Source organism: Acinonyx jubatus, chromosome D1 (genome assembly GCF_027475565.1).
Source record: "Acinonyx jubatus isolate Ajub_Pintada_27869175 chromosome D1, VMU_Ajub_asm_v1.0, whole genome shotgun sequence".
NCBI classification, from domain to species: domain Eukaryota; kingdom Metazoa; phylum Chordata; class Mammalia; order Carnivora; family Felidae; genus Acinonyx; species Acinonyx jubatus.
Window position 1 is genome coordinate 11966809 of NC_069390.1, and position 14198 is coordinate 11981006.

The following is a 14198-nucleotide window of genomic DNA, read 5'->3' on the forward strand; positions in this document are numbered from 1 at the left end:
TGGAACTATGTAGGTCTCCCTGAAATAATTACTTGTCCTCTGCCTGTTTGACCAGTGGTCACAAGAATGAGTCATCCACTGGGCTTTAATCCACATGAGCCTGAAATAACAGCAATACCAAGGCGATGACTTTATTAAAACCTTCACTTCCCTCAAACCTGATCATTTCAAAGCTAATTTTATTTGATGGTTGGCCTGTGAGTTTGTGCCAATTTGCAAGTGTTTTCCAAATCACCTTCTTAAACCAATGCAAAGTTTACCAGTTCTCATACATGTAATTCCTTACCGATTCAGAAAAACAGAATCTCTCTCCTAACAAAGGACTTTTCTAGAGGCTGTGGGATAGAAGGACTCCTCTTTACAAAATATGAGTTAGGGGTTAGGAACTAAACTCATGCTTAAAAAAAAAAAAATATATATATATATATACACACACACACACACACACACACACATATATATATACACACACACACACACAAATGCCTTTACATATATATATAATTACATTATACATTTTATATAAATCTTATAGTTGCATATTATATAACTATAGTTTATATGTCTATAAAAATATGATTCCCTAGAGATCCTGTCCATATATAGATCTAAGAAACAAGGGAACTAAAACCTAAAGGCCAAAAATCTCTTTTGGGTTCTGGACTCTTAAAAAAAACCATACTTCTACAGTGTTGCCATCATTCCTATCTGTATTTTGAGACACACCCCTAGAACATGGGCCTGTTGTCAGTCCCTTCTTCAATGTTGCGTCCATTTCAGAGAAGCAAGATGCACAGTTGACACGTTCAGATCCACACTTTTGCGACTTTGTTATTAGAGCTGAGTGCTCATTTCTCCCTTATTCTGTCTACATTTTTCTAGGGATTTTCCCCATACTTCTTTCTTTTTAAAAAACAAAATTTTTTTTTTAACATTTATTTATTATTGAGAGAGAGAGAGAGAGAGAGAGAGAGAGAGAGAGAGAGAGGAGACAGAGCATGAGCAGGGAAGGGGCAGAGAGAGGGGAGACAGAGAATCCGAAGCCGGCTCCAGGCTCTGAGCTGTCAGCACAGAGCCCGACGCAAGGCTCGAACTTACAAACTGTGAGATCATGACCTGAGCCGAAGTCGATCGCTCAACCAACTGAGCCACCCAGGCGCCCCTCCCCATAATTCTTTTGAGGCATGCTGCAAGTTTTTTTTGAAGAAACTGATACAGAACTCTTATCACAATGCTGGGCGTACACTCAGGGGGACTTGGCTGCTTACTAATCAAGACTCACACGGCTTCCTATTTTTCTCCTATTCAGTAGTTAGTACTTGTACCTTTCCTGGACCCTCTGCCACTTCGAATGTGCCTCTTACAGATAAATATTTCTACACATGTAACTCAACAAAGCTTAAGTCATGCTCCCTTGATTTCCAAAACTTCTGCCAACGTCTGCTCTGCCTCATCTGCTGAATATAAAAACAAAACACTTGGGAGCCACTTCTTTCAGATTCAGGTTTGTGTTCAGTTACTCCCCAGTAAGAAACTGTATTCCCATCTTTATCCATTAAACAGAAAGAGCCTAAAATACTTCATAGGTAAATCTAGGAGCTTCACATTAATAAACAGGTACTTTATCCATTAGAAATACTGCTCTTAAGCAGAAGAAAAAGTTCAAATCAGAGAAAGCTTAAATGAAGTAAGCCTCTATGCTTTTACTGAGACAGTATCTACCTATACACCAAAATTACAAATGAAATAAAACCAAACATTAACCTCGAGTGGCAGCTGGACCCAAATGTTTATTACTGCCTCACTTTCTTCTAACCAGCCAACTCTTCCTTTTCTCATGATTTCTCTTTATTTGGTACCCAGCCACCCTCTGAGATACAACCGAACTCCGAACTCCTCCAGAAAATGATTTCTGGCCCTCGTCGAGCTCCTCCCTAGAACTCCCTAACCCTAATCTCATGCCTCACAATTCCAACCAGAACTGATGTCTTCTACACATACAAGGCCATTTCCACAGATGTATATTGCAGAGCAGGGCCTTCCTTGCCCTGTATTGCCACAGTGCCTCTCCCAGAGTCCTCATAACACTGACCTCGTGGAGTTGTGGACACAAACCCTTGTGGGAAAAAGTTGAAAGCTAAGTCACCCCATCCCAATCTCATGCAACTTATGCGGTTAGCCCTCTCTGACTCATGGTTCACTTAAGAGCACAGTAAGTAAACTAAATTGATTTGGGTCCCCTATCCACGATGGTGACTTTAACTGGTAGCATAAAATAACGTCACACCTGAGAACTTCTGGGTTTACACTGCAGCACTGGTTCGTACGCCTGACCGCAAATGACCTTTTCCATTAATGCCCACAATTACTAGTTGGGGTCTTTCATACAGTGTTTCTCTCAAGAACATTGAACACAATGCCCTGCCCCTTTCTTGTGAAGCATGGAGGCTTTGCTGTATATTGCTTCAGTATCGCTGGCATTCCCACTTGGAACAGAGTGGGCCTCACCCTCTCCTCATGACTAAGTCCAGAGAATGTGTGGTAAAAGGAGTTTTGTGACATTTTAACCTGAGTAGTATTCCAACCATTGTGCATGAATGCTTGGCTTACAGCGCCTATGTCGCCACATTGCTGATTACAATAAATGTGAGGTAACCTAGTACGAGTTGTGCCCAATCCAAAACTCAAAAACATTTGTGGGCACTCTAAAGCAGCCTGGAGCTTCCTAATTTCACAAGTCTGGTGGGCCTAATCTTTTCCCCAAACCGAATCTTAACATCTCCAGTGCTCTCTTCTTAGCTAGGCATGGGCAACAAATACTGCCCTTCATGCAAATTTTGTTCTAGTAACATATCAGGACACATAATGGGGATTGTTTTTCCAGTGCTAGGGATAGACTACATGGGTCAATTTTCCAACCCTCTGTGACACAGAGGTGCAGTGAAAGAAGTTCATAATTAGGCCTCTACAGTGAAGGGCACATAGGCTTTAGAGTGAGAAAGATCTGAGTTCAAACTGAAGAGTGCCATTTGCTAGGTGGGTAACCTTGAACAAGTTGTAATTTCTGTGACCCTGTTTTCTCATCTGCCAAGAGGGGAGAGCACTACCTCCCTCAACAGAGTTGTGGAAATTACACACAGAGCCCCTGGCGTACTGCTACAATACAGTACATACTCCATAAACGTTAGTTACTATTTTTATTATCTGTGAGTTTGAATTGGCTAGTAGAGTCCATGATTTTTCATTCACTGTTTCAGTCTTCTCAGAAAAGTCATCTAGGACTAAAGTTAAACATACACTTATCCTGTGAAACTGTTAAATACTTGTAAGGTTAACTTAGTGGGTAGAAAAGGTTAGAGCACTAAAGTGGAAGGATGTTGCCCTTGGCCCCACTCCCTTATGGTCCAAAACACACACACACTCTCTCTCTCTCTCTCTCTCCACAATAAACCTTATGCCCATTTGTCCATGTCTCCAACCATACTTGATGAAAATGCCTGTGGTCTTAAAAGGTTAGAAAACTTTCAAAACTTAAGAATGGGAAAGTGAGGCCTCAGGGAACTGTGTATATTCCACTAGAAAAGGAAGGGGGAGAGAAGAGGGAAAACTGCTATATTTTCTTGTCATTAGCAATATAATGGCTCCCGTGTGCTGGAATCCCAGTCTGATGAGAAGAAATGACTCGAAGGTCACGAATGGATCTAACTGTCCACTGTGAAAGCTCTCGCAACACCTTCAGGCCCCACAGCTTCTTCTCAAAGAGACCACCATCTCCAACGACGGTAGGCATCCCATCAGCCTCATTGGGGGGGATCTTGTGTTCCAGGAGCATCATTAATTCCTCCAGTTGGTAAGCAAAGGCAGCAACTTGGAGTAGAAGGGTATGTATTGCTTGATGGAAGTCCCCTTCAGCTGGAGTAAAATGTACCTGTTGGTCTTCTAAAAGCCTGGCCAACATAACATGGAAGGCACGATAAGCTTGGAGGTTGTCTTGGAGTCGTTCTGCCTCAGTCAGCTCACTCCATCGATCAGTGCTTGCCACTGGCACACCATCCACAGAGTCCAGGTTTATGTTCTCGTTCAGGCCCTGATGCTTCATCTGGCCAAGGATACATAAAAACATCATATCTTCTGTAATTATCCCAACATTTTTATTTCATCCCTAAATCTCATGTAAAATCTTTTTCATCTTCCTGGTCAAAAAGGATCCAGATTGTAAAGAAAATAACAAATCTACAAAAGGAACTCTTTATTTGAGATCCAATGATGGGACTTTAGGAAGACCTTATTGTCTCTGAAATTATACATACTGTTTTGACTACCTGTTCAGTTTTTGTGGGAGAATCTGCAGTTTTCATTGGGTTCTAAAGGTTGAAAACCACTGGTCTAGAATGCTTCCTTCCCACTTCAAACTGCCTCCTGGAAACTGGAGTATTTTAAATCATATTGGAGATTTAAGTAATTTAAACATACTTAAAAACACTGGGTACATCTAAGAAGCCCTAGAATTAACCCACTGCAGAATTCTTCTAACCCCGTCTCTTCCATTGTCCACTCTCAATGGTGAGGACAATCCTTTAAGAGAATTCAGTGGGAAGTCGTTTAAAAAAAAAAAAAAAAATCAGACTCTTTGGTATCTCAAAGAGTCTGATTTCTAACTGGTGAGGCTGTACGAATCTATATTCAGAACTCTCACAGGGCCTTCAGTGTTCCTACAGGCCTTAGATGGACACCGATGGGGATCTCCTTCTATCAGAAAACCAGTCTGGAACTCCCAGTGAATTTTCTAGGGGATCCTTTTGACAGTGTAGGTGACTATTCTATTTAGACACAGGGAGACTTGGTATAAATTATGAAAAAGTGGGTGGCTTGGAGAAATTCTTTGGATCTGTGCTGCTCTTCTCTCAATCCTATACACCTCACTCTTTACACGGTGCAAAAATTCAGAACGATGTATACGAAGAACCCATACTTAGAGGGCCCACGGCTAATATATTCTGGTAGAATTCAGACTGTAGGCGATCAAATTAGGAACAGCCTCCAAGACATACAGCCAATCCTACCCAGAACCCCATGTATATTTTCTTATTCAAAGAGCATGTCTCCTAAATAGCCTAGAGAAGAAAATAAGGTCACAGGAGTTTCCTTGAGGGAAGGAACCATGAAGAACCATGTCAAATGACGGGCCCAATCTATGAATGACTATATGTGGAGGGCCTTCACGATTGGCAATGGGGGCTGGGACAGACATGGTGGTAACGGGCTCCATCAGACGAGATGAAGTGAAAACAGACAACAGCAAAATAGGCAACTTACATAAGATTCCATAAGAGCAGTCAGATCTGAACGAATCTTCCTTGCTAGCCAGATAGAGCGGCTACAGAGGTCCCGGCGGTGAGGGGTCAGCGATGAGTGCTCTGCGAAAGCCATCCCCTAACTCAAATGTCCCAGGAAACAAGTGAGCTGGGTTTGCTTCTGTCTACACTGGTCCAAATAAGAAATGTGACTCTCAGACTAAATCCACTGGGCATTCTGTACTAATGGGATTGTGCACCCCACCCCCACCCCCTGCCTGACTCAGAGGTGGCAGCAAATTCCTGGCTGTGGATTTTTGTGCCTGTGGAATCAAAGGCCCCTTTTTAATCAGCTTTTTTTCCCTGCAGTGTCTGCCTCCATCTCTCTCCTCCACTCAGTGCCTAGCCTACTTGTTTTTATGTCATTGTTTTGCTTTTGCACTTAGCAACAAGGTCACTATCACACTAATCCTCATGACACCCCTGCTTAATGTGATCTGTATTATATACATATAATCATTTAATTTTATTATTATCCTCCTTTGTATTCCCCATGTCCTCCTCTTTCTTTCCTTTTTTTGGCCTGGTAAAGTGTTCAAGAATATTAAGTTATTACTATAAATACAACCGCCACTGATTAAGCAGCTACTCTGGACCAGACACTGTGCTAAAGGCTTTAAAGCCTTTATTCGACCTATGGAATAATTCTAGGAGATAAATATTAATTTCCCCATTTTACATACGAAATTGAGGCTTAAAGAAAGTAAATAATGTACACAAAACCCAGAAAGCAGGCACAAAATTTCAATATAGGTCTCTGATATTACAGCTGTTTCTCTCATTGACTTTCCAATTTCATTCTTTAGGTTTTTCACATTTGTTAAGAAACAAAGTTTATGTGAAACAGGTCCCTTAAAAATACAGCATCTTTTCATTTGTATTACTTCATTATGTATCTAAAGTTAGTTTAATTTACACTAAAAAATCAGCAAAGTAAGCATCTCTAACCTCGATCATGGTGCCTTCCTCATAGCTACAGGATGAGGAAGGTACTGTTTAGGCCTGTTTTCTTCCAAAGGACAGGAAACACCCAACCCTGACCGGGTAACATTTCTAAGGCAGTCTCAAGTGACAACATGCTTTTCTTTTTCTTCCTTAGCCCAGTCACACCACACTGCTTCTCAACAAGATAAGAGAATGAGCTGGGCTTTGAAATGAGGGCAAAAGAGTTTAACAGCATGTGCAGAGTTGTTCTTCTATTGCATTTAATTCCGTAGGTTAGAGGATGATACTTACTGACCCAAGAGCTGCAAGTGTCATCCCTGAATCAATCAATTAGCTCCCACTGTTTCATAGCATAGACGTTGCCTCTACACTGAAACCCACACCTCAGGTGCAAACTTCCATAAGTAAACAATAAGCGAGAGTAAGAAGGGAGAAAAGTGAGAAGTGGGTGCTGTCATAGTAGGCCTTTTAAGAATGTAGGAGGATTCTAGTTCTTTAAGTCAGTACTTGCGTGGACACGGAGTTTTCTGAAAAAGCACCGATACTGAATGCCACCAAGGTTTTGTCACTTATCAGACTAACATAAACTTCACAGCATCCTTAACGTTCTCTCTACTAGACTAATAAGGCCACCTTTTCTACAAGTCTGCCAAAACATGGGAGGGATTTCCAAGTTTGCCAGATGATCACAGAATCCTATGGCAACTCAGCATTAGAAATCAAGAACTAAAATGAGTCAGATGCTAACTGTCTGATTCTCAATGAGAGCAAACAGCATCTGCCACATAAAACCTGCTCTGAGGGCACTTGTTTCTCACTGAACGGCATCAATGGTCTTCATCCTTTGGAGAACTGTAATCATTACAACCAAGGAAGACAAGTTGCTTCCAAGAAGACAACTTTTATTGTTCTTCTTTACATATTTATTTTGGATATGCCTTAACTAGATTAAGAGAAAACAAGGATTTGAAAAGCAGAGTATCCCTTTTATTATAATTTCTTTTTACATAACCTTTTCAACCTAGATTCAGGTAACTACCTGTCTCTCCCATCAAAGGAGAAGGGTCCTGCACATTACAACAGGCAAAAAAGGCTTTCAGGAAATAAAATATTTTAAATTGATCCATTACAATTTTTCAAATTTCTTGAGTACATTGGAAAGTGGGAAAAAGAAGGAGGGAAAAATGGTACTTCAAACAACCAGACCGTGATAACCTTAGCTGGCTTTAGTACACTTTTTAGATTTTTTTCCAACAGGTACAAAGGAGGTTCAAGTGCTCTATGTAGATGCTTTTCCATACCTGATTTCTTTTTTTTTTTTTAACTCCCAGTAATCCTGGCCAGTGTGTATCCAAACTCTCTGAAGCACGGTAAGTCTCAATTATGCAGAATAACCACAGGCAACCAGAGATTAGGGGGAAGTGCATCTCCCAGAAAGAATACTTGTATCTGAGTTACATTTTCAGAATTTAGAATCGCCAATTCAAGATGGAGAATATGCAATGGGAAGAGTTATTAAAAAGGTAACACAATTTGACTATGAGTAGGCAACGTGGAATTTTAAGGTTAGGAGAGCTCCTTGGAAGGACATAGAAGTAAACAGCGTGATAAGCAGACAGGGAAAGGGAAGAGGGCCTAGTAGAAGCCAGCTTACTTGCACCACTTTTTATTGTGCTAGCATCCCTTTCTCAAAAGGAAAAAGGATAAAGTCCCTGGAGAATATTTTAAAATTGATTGCATACTGATAATAATAACTTATTGAAGCAAACTGTTGGCAAATGGTACCTATAAAGAGGTCAAGAAACAAAAGGAGAAACAGAAAGTTCCTAATTATTAGAACTGACTTGTTGCTTTTGATGGGGAGGAGTGTGATATAGAGAAAAACATATTTTCCCTTTCTCTCATCAAGTTTTTTATGCAGTTTGCTTTTGTGTAGGTGGTTAAAATATCTGATGACAAACCACTGCAAGCACAACTTACAGGGACAAAGAAGATAAATGTGACGACGACAGAAGTTAAGTGTGGAGTCCAGATGCGAGCCAGTGAAACAATATAAAAAGGACTTATAAGGGAAGTGGAATGACTTTGTTGTAAACGCACCCAATCAATCTGATAATATTTTCAAATGTACTCAACATACCAGAGTCCATTCCAAATCCTTACTGTGGGCAGGAAAGCATATTCTACATCCCTTCTATCCTTATTCCATTTTCTACCCCCACACTGGAGGGACGGCAAATCTGCAACACTCTGAAAAGAAACAATGGTGCATTTAAGTCTGTTCACTGTAGGTGTCTGACTCCCTATCCCTGGCATCCCAACCACTGACACTAGTGGGTGTAAAGTAAGCCTCTTTCAGAGATGACATTTTGTTACCCCTCTTTGTGGAAAAAAATAAATCAAAGAGAAAATTAATAAACTTTGTCGTTTTAGCGTTTGTGAAAAACAAGCCGTTCCTTATTTTGCTCCCAGCAAAACTTCATTCTTTCCAATAGCCATCACACATTTCTGACAAACAATGAATAGGACAAGCCTTTAACTCCGGCTTGTGAGGTACACAGAAGGATAGAAACTGCCCTTCTAATTCTCTAAAAATCCCCTAACAGGTTTTTAGTCTTCTGGGAGTTATAAACTTGTAAAAAAAACACCACCTGCCTCTCCCATGGACAGTAATAAGCAGTCTACCCCATTCTATCTCAATGGAAGTGGTAATTCCCAGAATTTTAGGTGAAAGCCAAGGTGATTATTATACAGATTATTAACTTCATCTATGGAAGTCTTTCCTCTTCTGAAGTGTTCTTAGAAGGAAAACAAAACAGAGCAATTTTCCTTGACTTAAAACTGTACGAGTCATAGACCTCTTCACTGATTGCAGTGTCCTTCACTAATTGGGAGCTGGAATGAACCAATGATAAAGCAAAAACCAAAACAAAGCAAGGGGCCACAGTTGGGCCAACAGGAAGGTGTGCAGGAAGAGATGAAGGGGACAAAAAAAGAAAATAAATGCATAAGAGAAAATCTTGTATCTGTAATTCAGACCCTGAACAATCCTTCTCATCCTCTCAAAATTCCTAAATTTCAATGCTCTAAAAACTCAAAGAGCACTAAATACTGAAAACCTAACAACCTTCCCTAAATAGGCTTCTGAAAAAGCATTAGGCTACTGTATGCTACTGTAGTGATTTTGTTAGTGCTGAGGACCAGCTTTCTTTAAAGGCCACTGGAGAGCTATGATTTAGAGGCTGGCTGTGCTTCTTCAACCCTATATCTTGCCTTCAAAAGTACTTCTTATGGAAAGGACCCCATGTCAGAACAATCTAATCTCTCCCAGCCCCACAAAATACAGCAACAAAGATCCAAAAAAAAAAAAAAAAAGAAAATCAGACTTTCCATTAATAAATAAGGAATCTCAGGTTCCACAACACAAAAACACACATGTTCAAAGTGCAAATTTCTGCCATTAGTCTGGGACTTTTCTCACTGATACAGAGCCCTGTCTTATGGTCAGAGAAACCATGTAGAGGGCAGCCCCCCTCCCTGTCGGGAGCCTGCTTCCAAGCTAATGAGCACCACTGAGAACCAGATGGAGGTGTTGGGAGGGGACTGAAGTGCTGGGGTCACAGAGGAGGGAGGTGGTCCCCATGAATCCTTCCTTTCCTAAACCCAGCAGGGAATGGAGGAGAAGGGGGTGAGTGAGAGAGGTGGGCTGTTTTAACAGCTCACCCTGCCAGGGGGCCTAAAGTGCCAAGTCAAGCTGCCAGCCTCCAGAGATTAGAACTGTATGATGCTTTGGGGGTAAGTGTGCCGCGGTGGGTAGAAGCCAGAACCATAGGGCAGCAGTGAAGGAGAAGGGGCTTAGAGACAGTAATATACTATCAAGAGTTAAAAGCTGATCCAGAGCACATCAGAGTTACAGGTTTAAGAAGGGATCTGCCGGTGAGCACGAAGTCTGCCTGGCTGGAACGGAGTAGGAGGATAACCCTCACTTTAAGAGCTTCTTCTTTTTTGCCTACCTTTTTGGTAAAGGCAACATCAATTTTATAAAGGGGACAATAGAGGGAGAAGAAGGTGGGTGTAGATGTGTGTGCCGTGATCCACAATGGAAAGAGCAGGCCCTTCAGTTATTTTACTAGATTTTAAATGCTTTAAATTTTTTTTTTTGTCCTTTTTATCTTTTAAATACAAAGTCTGAGCTGTCCCAGTGCCCAAAGTCTTCCCTTCCACTAAGGTCCAGTAGAGTCTGAATCTTCAATCAGAACCTCTGTGGTAGCACCGAGTATATCCGAGTTCATGACCAGCCCTTCAGTGCCCCCACTGCTGCCACTTCCCACAAAGATCTTCCCATCAGCCATCAGGCTCACCCGCTCTGTCCCACTACAGTATGACTTTGACATCCCTTCGGCTTCTAGCAGGAGGCACTCTCCAGAGGTGGAGTTTCCCAATGGCTCAGGAAGAAGAGGAAGACCCTGCCCATCTGCAGGTTGTGTCAGGGACTCTGGGTTAGTGCCCAAGATATCTGTGCTGGTGATGAGGGCGCCTGCATTGGCAGCCAGAGCTTCGGCAATCAGCACCTCGGGGTGGCTTTTTGCTTTGTGTGCCACTACGCTGTCCTTCTTCTCAAATTTTTTGCCACAGATATTGCAAGAGAACTGGTAGAAGGAATCTGCATCATGCTTCTTCATGTGCCAATTAAGGGATGCCTTTTGCCGACAAGTAAATCCACAGATCTCGCATCTAAGAGAGCGGAAGAGGAAATGGCTGATCAAACAGAGAAATGAAAAGGGCTCTTACTCAGGGTCAGGGCAAGAACTGAGAGGTCACATATACAAGCAATAGACACTAACATATACTTGTGAAAAATTAGGAAAAGTTAACTAGATGGAAAACTAATCTGTTTTTTTCTTTTGTTTAAAAACCAGAGGAAACAAGGAAAAGTTCACTAAGGAACTTGCATCCCCAATCAATCCTCTGATTTGGTAAAAGTAAACAGCAGTGGCAACTGAAATGTCTGTACGGGGCGAACCCGCGAGCAGGGCTTGTGTGCGCTTCTCCCCCGGATGTTCACCAGTAAATAAACACTCACTGTAACGGCTTCTCGCCAGTGTGAATCATCCGGTGCACTGCCAGATTGTGAGAGCTCTTGAAGGCCCTGGCACAATATTCACAGATATAATCCCTTTGATCTAAGAAGAAAAATAATGTGGTTAGTGTTCCATTTCGAATCCCTCTTAAGTATTTTTTCCCAGTTTACAGTAAGTAAGCAATGATCAGTTAGTAAGAGCAATATTGTTTTCAATGTATAAAATACACTTTGGATAAACAAAATTTTAAAAAGACATATACCATTTTCTTTTTTCATGTTTGTTTTTGAGAGGAAGAGAGAGAGACAGAGAGACAGACAGACAAGACTGTGAGCATGGGAGGGGCAGAGAGAGAGGGAGACACAGAATCCAAAGCAGGCTGCAGGCTGGACATGGGGCTCGAACTCACGGACCATGAGATCATGACCTGAGCAAGTCAGAGGCTTAACCGACTCAGCCACCCAGGCACCCAGGACTTGTTTTAGAAAACTAAACAAAGCAAAACAAAACAACCTAATGGAAATAGGAGAATTGGAACCCTAATCTCAATCTTACCAATAATCCAGATCTTGGATAAATTGCTTAGTAAGTAAACAACTACATTTTCCCTGGATTTTATTCTTTAAAACAGTTTTTCCAGACTGTGGAAGCTGAATGCTTACATATGAAGAATTTGGCACTCAAACACCAAAATCAACAATAACAACAGAATTTGGCATCTCCTAGAAGAAAAGTGATCCACAATTAAAGTGGTAATCATGTCTTCTGTTTCAGGTTTAAAAAATGTTACCCAAGGTAAACAATTTAAATTTCTCTCAAAAAGGTTCAAGTTGCTGTCATCATTTATGTGCAAACAGTACCTGTATTCTTTACCTTATTCTCCTACCCCACATCTTCTGCACCATTCAACCCCCGCCTCTGTCATTGCACAATCCCCCCAAATTTCACAGGATTTTTGATGAACTTGGTAACATGGTGTAAAATCTATGGGTCAAAGGAGCACTGCACTTAATTATTTCTTTATCACTTGGTTTTGGAGAGAAGTGGACAAGGAGATGCTCTATATCTCTTGAATAAATGACCACTATGTTTTCTGGGCCTTTCTCTTAAAATTGCTACACATAGTCACAGTGAAAACACGAGGATAAGTTAAAAGGCAAACAATATCCAATTTAATTCTATGCCCCATCCCAAACAGTTCTAAAGCCAAGTGTGGGAGAAGAGCCAGGTTTTTCTCAAGCTTGAATATATTTGGGAATCATCTAGGGATGTTAGTAAATGCAGATGCTAGTTGAGCGGGTCTGAGATTCTGTAAGTAACTCGCTCAAGTGACATCGATTCCTGTTGGGCTATTTTCTACATGATGAATAGGCAAGGTCTAAAAATGCACTTTTAACCCAGAGACAACTCTTCAGTTTGTCTCCCAGGTCTTGCCTACCTTTCTAGTTTCATTGTAACATGCAAACCTGGGTGGGGCATCCACTTGCTTAAATAAATTACATTTTGAAACAATGTTTATTTTGAGAGAGAGAGAGAGAGAGAGAGAGAGAGAGAGAGAGGGAGGGGGAGAGAGAGAGAGAGAGAGAGAGGGAGATTGAGAAAATGTACGAGTCGGGGAGGGGCAGAGAGAGATGGTAAGAGAGTTCCAAGCAGGCTCCACACCATCAGCACAAGCCCCACATACAGCTCAATCCTACAAACCATAAGATCATGACCTGAGCCAAAATCAAGAGTCAAACACTTAACCGACTGAGCCATCCAGGTGCCCCAAATAAATTACATTTTCAAAGGGAGTCTGTACATACAAATTTGGAAAAAGAAAAACTGCAATGACATCATAAAATTGTATTAACCAAATACAAATAATTGAAATGGAGTGAATTTCTAAAGGAGTCAGTTCGTCATAGTAGTTACTTGATACTTACAGCTAATACCCTAAACTGGTTGTCAGAAACTACTTTTGTAGAGAATAAAACCATATTAACAGGGAGAAGGAGCAGAGATATGGCAGCATCTAGCAAGGAATAGAGTGGAGACAACATTCTCCCTGAAGCAGCATGGTATCATGGGAAGACTGCAGACTTTGCAGTGAGTCAGACCTGAGCTCAAACCCTGGGGCTCTGAGAAGTCTGTGTGCCAGGCCCTGTGCAGTAAACAGCACTATGGACGTGATCTTATTTCATCCTTATAATAATTCCATGATATCTGTGACACTATTATCACTATTTTTCAGATGAGGAAAGGCGAGAAGTTAAGCAACTTGTCTAAGTCACACATACAGTAAAAGATGGAAAGGGTACATATATCAGTATAACCCTGGGTAGGAGACAACTAGAATTCCTAGTTGTACCCTCCACAACTACTGAAAAGATAGTAGGTAATAATCCAGTGCCTGGCACCTGCTCAATTAACTCTAATACCCAGCCTAATTTGTTCCTATTAACTGAATGGCTTTGAGATTGTCAGTGGCTAAAAATGAGTGGAATTTGAATCCATTCTGTATTATGTATTACGAAGGCATTTGGTTTCTCTTTTTAAAAGAAAAGCTCCTACAGGAGATTTCCTGGGAGTGTAATAGCTAGTCTTCACAATTTCAACAGCACCAGAATTGCCAGGAGCTAGTGAGTAGTTAGCATAAACCAGAGGCAAGCCTCTTTACCATCCAGGCTTTCTCTTCATACTCCTCATTTCTAGTCCATAAGAGCTACTACAAAGTATCTACCAGAAAGGGAGTTAGAAAATCTTGGTTCTGTTAAAAACTAGTGATGTCACCAAGGCCAAGTTAATGTGCAAAGCCTCTGGTTTCTCAGCTGTAAAA

At 41.2% G+C, this 14198-nt stretch overlaps 2 protein-coding genes across 3 annotated transcripts in view; both read right to left on the bottom strand.

Moving 5' to 3' along the window:
- Nucleotides 1-1191: 1191 nt before the first annotated feature.
- Nucleotides 1192-7033, bottom strand: CNTF (ciliary neurotrophic factor). Its single transcript, XM_015087942.3, has 2 exons — nucleotides 5317-7033; nucleotides 1192-4099 (listed from the first exon to the last, which is right to left on the bottom strand). Exons 1-2 carry the CDS (start codon nucleotides 5428-5430, stop codon nucleotides 3611-3613), a joined length of 603 nt encoding a protein of 200 aa, XP_014943428.1. The 5' UTR covers nucleotides 5431-7033; the 3' UTR covers nucleotides 1192-3610.
- Nucleotides 7034-7264: 231 nt separating this feature from the next.
- The window catches only part of ZFP91 (ZFP91 zinc finger protein, atypical E3 ubiquitin ligase), a 46295-nt gene continuing 39361 nt past the window's right edge, over nucleotides 7265-14198 (bottom strand). For both annotated transcript variants that reach the window (XM_027045566.2, XM_027045565.2), the window contains exons 10-11: nucleotides 11383-11482; nucleotides 7265-11033 (exon numbers count right to left, since the gene is read on the bottom strand). In XM_027045566.2, coding sequence (XP_026901367.2) covers nucleotides 10523-11033; nucleotides 11383-11482 — 611 coding nt within the window. In that variant the 3' untranslated portion in view covers nucleotides 7265-10522. The remainder of the gene's footprint in view (nucleotides 11034-11382; nucleotides 11483-14198) is intronic.